We start from the raw sequence: 6258 nt of genomic DNA, 5'->3' as shown, positions 1-6258 counted from the left end.
ATTACAGATGCAAATATAAACAAAAGGTTATATTCAATAACTTTACATTAACCATGTTGTAAGGGACAAATAAAATATGTTTTCCCATCAAAAAGAAAAAATATTTTGTTCTGTGCAGTTTTCTGTTAGATGGAAATTTTTTGTTCAAACCAGGATCCAGTTTTTATTTCTCTTCTTCATGACCACTGCAGCGGAAGACTGTATACATGGAAGTTTGGAAGGGACTGATACAGATTGAAAATATATCACATCATAGTGGACCAGGGATTCCACTAAAATGGCTGGCTTTTTTTTGTTAATTACATTCTATTCGTTCTTAGAATGTTTTAATTATAGCATGTTTTGAGTGGTGACCATTGCTCTTAGGTTTCATTTCATGTCTGTACTTTGTACTTAGTGTCCTACAGGTAGAAGGTACTGCATGAGACAAGAAGATGGTCTGATATGTTACACTAACCCCTTCAGATTACAGTTCTGTTTTATCGTGAAGTTTAAGGTTGTTTTAAATTTATCAACAAATATTCCAGAAAAACACAATGGAAAATCACTAGGTCACAGCACTGCTCCAGTCTTAATTTTCTTTAGGAAAGTAAATTAGTCAAAGTATGGAGCTTGGTCTCGGAGGCTACCTATGACCATAACTGTTCAGATTACCAGAGAATTAAAAAAAAAAAAAAAGGAGAAAAAAGAAAAAAAGAAAGCTATACCAAGGAATATTTTCCTGTAGAAGGAAAACACTATGTATATGGCAAAAGGAGTGGAAATGACAGAAAAAGCCATTTCCCTTCCTTCTTTAAGACACTAATAGGTATGCTGGGAATGCTAAAGGGTCACAGGTTGCCAATCTTTGTATTCTCTATATGAGAACAGATCTAACAAATGCTGGCATCAACTGAAATCTTTACCACTTTCAGCCCAACTTTTCCCTTTTTTATATGTAGACCTTTACAACAGCTCCGTAATAAATAAAATTTATAGATACAATGCATTTGTCAATTCAGTTTAGGCACAAGGCAGTTTCCACGTTGTGTGGAGATAGGACAGTCTGATTGTGCAAGAACGACACACTGAAACAGTAAGATATGTTCACATGTGGGCTGAATATGAGCAGATTTCAACTTCTGATGCAGATGTTCCACATTTGCTTTCATCATCAGATTGCGTGTTGGGCATCTTGATTCAAGTCCCCCCATTTCTTAATTTTCTCCTTATCCTGTCAGATTTGTGTCGTCAATATGCTAGTTTTGTGTCCTTGTGATGAAAAGAACACCTTCTATATATCCTATCCATAGTGTGGGAGTCCTAAAAGAAGAAGAAAAAAAATAAAGAAAAGATCAGTACAAGTGTTTGTAAACAAACAAAAAGTTACTTTTTAACCTAATTGTAGTAGTTTAACCATTTACTTAAATATTCCAATTAAAAAACAGAAAAAAATCCAATCCCGTTATAACACAAAAAAATTGATACAAAAAGCAACTTCCTCAAGAGATCACAATGATATGTAAGGTCATTTTTCACTAAAGCTTCATAAATACTGAACATAAGCTTGTTATAAGAGAGGTATGGGAATTAGAGTTGATGGCAAAGAGCAACCAGAATTTTCACAACAAAAGAACTAAAAACATGGCCACGACAAGAATAAAAGTTTAAAAAAAAGTTATGACAGTTAAACAGTTTCATGAAGATTTTGGAGCACAAGGAAGGTCCCAAAAAAACTAGAATAAATTCTGCTAGATAAAACACGGACAAAACAGATCTCAGCCCTGACTAACCACTAACAAAAATCCTTTATATAAAAATAGGAAACAACTAACAAAGCTTGTTGCACAATGGAATGGAGATCCTCCAGGCCTGTCTGAGCTCTAGCTTCATGATACATTTGCTTACACCCAAGCTAACTATAAGCCAGTCACCCAGGTTTAAAACCTGTAGTGGCATCATAACCAGGAAACACACCCAACTTGATAAGCTGCAAAAATGTGCTTCTGCAATGGGCTGGCACACATTCTGTCAGCATTTTGTAATATGGCATGTGTTGTTATTCATATGAGATTGTATGTACCCAATTTTAAGGCCTGCTAAGGGCCAGATTTTTTTTCTATGTACTGATACTTAAAAATCTTAGAATTCAGTGTGGGTGTATACGCAATCACCTCAATATCACCACCAAAACATGCCCCTTCCTAACCAATGAAACCACAAAAATACTCATTCACCCACTTATCTCTCATCATGATTATTGCAACTCCTTCCTCATTGCCCACCTCTACAAATGCTATCCCTCCTTCAGTCTAACACGAATGCTGTTGCAGACTCAACCACTCTGTCTACAACCTATCTCTGCCAATCCCTCCACTGGCTTCCAATTGCCCAAAGAATAAAATCCAAAATATTAACAACCACTTACAAAGCCATCCACAACTCTGCCCCCAGCTATATATCAAACCTTGTCTCAAAGAATCACCCCAACTGTCCTCTCAGCTCCTCCCAAGACCTCCTGCTCTCTAGCTTCCACATCAACTTCTCCCATGCTCACCTCCAGGACATCTCTAGAGTCTCTCCCATCTAGAACGCCTTACCCCAACCTGTCTGGCCATCTCCTACTCTGTTTTCCTTTAGGCGATCATCAAAAATCATCTCTTGAGGGAAGCCTGTGCTGACCTAGTTGCTAGTTGACTAGTTGCTAGTTGACAAGTACTGTCTTTTTTTCTAATTTAATGTGTTCTAAAGCTAAAGCCATTTTTTTTAAATCTATGTGCCAGGGAAACCAGGAAAAACTATCATAAAAACTTAATATAACAGTTATTAGAGAGTCCAAACAAACCAGAAAGCCTTTTCTATAGACAGCCTGATACCAAGGGTTTTAAAGCAAGCAAGGTACTAAGCCTCAATTGTCTGCTTACCTGGCTGATGGTTTACATATGACCCATAGGGTTGGTAGTATCAGTAAGTCCAGGATGAGTCCCTGGATGTGTGTTTTGAGGTTCTGCCGATACGGCAGAAACTTTTTCTTCTTCCCTTCTTTTAAGGCAGGCTGCTTTGGGATTGAGGTTCCTCTCTGTAAAAGACATTAAATGAGATGTTATTAACCCTGGTTTAGAAAATACAGCATATGCAACAAGTGCTTCAAATTGATCCCCCTGCCAAAAAAACTATAACCACTGCACTTGTGTCACTAAGGTGTCACTAAGACACAAGGCATCTAACGGCACTAAACACAAGTCAAATGCAACAGTGTCTTCAGCTTTCTAGAAATTTATTTTACTTCACTCTTGAAATGAAGGATTAAAGAGAACAAACCAGCAAATCTTTCCTATTATCTTATACAAAGTTTACAACTAGCTGGCCACAAAACTGGATTCTGAAATTACACTTCTGTGTGGTATTCAAACCCCATAGTAAATAACCATGGTGTGCAAGATAAATGACTCAACATCATATGCCACAATTTACAAAAAACCCAGTTCTCAAAAATTCAATAAACAGATTCTAAAAGCACAAAAAACTGAGAAATAGTACAGAATAATAATGTCATGATAATCTATTCTACAATAAAGGGATTTTTCTGCCATCTGACAACTGTCCCTAAAAGACTGAGAAGGGATAGGTGCGACATTCTTAGAACTACTATTTCTATTGTGTAAGACCTCATTTCAAACAACGCTGGTATGAACCTAAAAAGGTGTCCATAACACTCACTAAGAATGATGGGCATTGAAACAGCGGCACCATCTGAAAATTAGGCTGCGTCTGAAGCTATTTGCACGTGTCTCTACACATTTTTACAAAATGGTGTACATAGTGCACTATACACATTTGTTTCCCTGAGTGGTATACCTACATTATAGCCGATAGGCAGGAGAGGGTAGAAGATATAGGGTTAGGGTAGGCAATGGGGTTGCTCTAAAGTCTGTCGAGCCTCTTGCATTTCATGCTTCTTAAAGATTACATTAATTACTTTTCATTTTAATATCAATCCAATGCATCCAGTGTGAGGGAGGCATAAACAGAAAGCCTTGCTTACAAAAGACCTATTTGTTCATCACTAAGTGCTGCCTCTATGAATGTAACAAGGTGTTATAATGTGTGTTCCTTCCCTAACTCCTAGCAGAGACCTGTCTGGTTTAGTCAGTTAAACAGAGAATTCAATGCAATCCACAACCAGCATCTTTCATTGTTCTGAATGTTAGAAAACGAACGTTTGTTGCACACGATTGCCTACTGAAATGAACTCAAGAGTTTTACAAATTCCCACAAGCCTCTGTAACAATGGACTAACCTCTGACTTGCTGCTCTAGATTAAGAATAACGGCTACAGCCTGATGAAGAATTAGCAGTTTCGTCTGTGGTTTTTCACTCTTTAGATGTGACTGGCACATGCGCCCAAGCTCTTTAAAGGCTTCATTAATGTCTCTAACACGCAAGCGCTCTCTTGCGTTGTTTGCCATTCGCCTCTCTTTTTCTCTCTCGAGCTTCTGTTCTGGATTTAAGTCCTCGTCTTCATTAATACTGCTGTGAAACGTGAAAAATATATATAGTTATGGGGAATCAAAATGACTTTTCACAGTAACACACAAATCTTGAACAGCAGTTAAACATGACTTTAATCAGAAATCAATGGCCACTATTTCATTCTCTGTACCATCTAGCTGAGTACATAATAACAACATTCGCAAAGCAACATTACACCCGTCCAGATGGTGACTTCAGAGAATGCTAATTTAAATTTTTAATAGAATTTACAATGTATTAATTATGTTTTCTTGTAGTCAGGCAGTCTTCTTAATAACCCTACTGGGAGCCTCAGCAGCTTGTGCAAGCTTTCCTCTTCACAACCTAAGCACATCTATGGTTGTTTGCAAGTCCACAAGGGAAACTGTTTGAATCATCTTTATCTTCCATATAAGATACTTATCTGCCTAAAGTGTCAATGTGCTTTTCAAGAAGCAGGCCAGAACTATGTTCTCCTTGTTAATTAAAAACAGTTTAATGAAAAACAAACACATTTTGGTTATGTAATCATTCCACCACTTTAATGTAATTTCGTTATATTAATTTCATTGTAAGGATTACATCTGTATAGCGAATGCTGAACGACAGGTCACTGTGCAGAAATTTGTATACTATTTTAAAACCTAAAAGTGTTAAAAAAATAAACAATATATATTTATTAACACGCTTTGGCCATTGTAGCAATACCATACTTAATTGGGAATGACAATATTACATTTGCACTTCTTGGTCTACCTTATGGCTAGAGCAGGTGTTAGTTACCTTGCCCTCCCTCTAGAACTTCTCATTTCATTCTGTGATCCCTCATCATCTGATTTCATGTCATCTGATGAGCCCTGGTCATGAATATTTTCATCCTTTTCTTTAAGCTCCGACTTTACTTCTATAAGGGCAGCCATTATACTCTGGCTTGACAATCCACCGGATAATGCTGTTCCACAAAAAAAAAAAAAAATCAGTAAAACAAAACGTAAGCCAACAAACGCTTTGGTGACATACCCCCAAACACCCCCTACCCCCCCCTCCCCCAAAAAAGGTTGCAGGATACCCATAAACGTACTAATCTGCATGAGCCAAGTCTCAAATGGTACACAACCCAGCACAGAGAGAAATGAGAGACGCACAAAAAGCACATGAACCTGACACACTATGACTACTTAGTGCAGTCATAACAGTATACACATCATTGCACTGTAGGGGCAGTTTTGGGTTCATACACAAGGGATTGTTCTCAATAATGGGACTACAGCCAAGTTGGAGTGATCCCTAACATGAGATCTTTCATGGAGTATGGGTGCTAGAACTGCTTTTATGTCATCTAAGGTTATAGTTATGTTACCTCTATAATTGTCTTGGGCTTTATGGTTTATTTCTGTGCTTGCAGCAGAGACTGTGCTGGACAGAGCTGAATGATCACTGTTTAGGCTCACTGCATCTTCTCTCTGATTTCCCAACTAAAACAGACAACAGATACAGAATATTATAAGCACAAAGCATCACATGGTTGAAGAATAAGCACATAATACTTCATGCCTGCAAAAAGCAAACCAGTACTGGAGGAAATGTAACAAAAATAAAAAAATTTGAGAAGTGATGTAAACAAAACATCCAGCTGTGCTTTTCAATGGCCACAATACAGAAGTCACTATTTAACATTCCGTTGCTTCACAATGACGTTGTTCATCATTAAACACATTACAAAATCAACATGTATTCAAATATCCACAGCAAACCACAATTTGAGTT

General features: G+C 37.4%; 1 protein-coding gene across 2 annotated transcripts in view; it reads right to left on the bottom strand.

The window, feature by feature from the left end:
• Positions 1-398: 398 nt before the first annotated feature.
• The window catches only part of LOC108789827 (transcription factor 12-like), a 62344-nt gene continuing 56484 nt past the window's right edge, over positions 399-6258 (bottom strand). For both annotated transcript variants that reach the window (XM_018559926.1, XM_018559925.1), the window contains 5 exons: positions 5852-5966; positions 5275-5443; positions 4280-4512; positions 2904-3058; positions 399-1302 (listed from right to left, as the gene is read on the bottom strand). In XM_018559926.1, coding sequence (XP_018415428.1) covers positions 2916-3058; positions 4280-4512; positions 5275-5443; positions 5852-5966 — 660 coding nt within the window. In that variant the 3' untranslated portion in view covers positions 399-1302; positions 2904-2915. The remainder of the gene's footprint in view (positions 1303-2903; positions 3059-4279; positions 4513-5274; positions 5444-5851; positions 5967-6258) is intronic.

This window comes from Nanorana parkeri, unplaced genomic scaffold, assembly GCF_000935625.1.
Source record: "Nanorana parkeri isolate BGI_ZX_2015 unplaced genomic scaffold, ASM93562v1 scaffold422, whole genome shotgun sequence".
Lineage (NCBI taxonomy): Eukaryota > Metazoa > Chordata > Amphibia > Anura > Dicroglossidae > Nanorana > Nanorana parkeri.
Note: the sequence above shows the minus strand (reverse complement) of the source record. Positions and strands in the feature narration are given on the sequence as shown.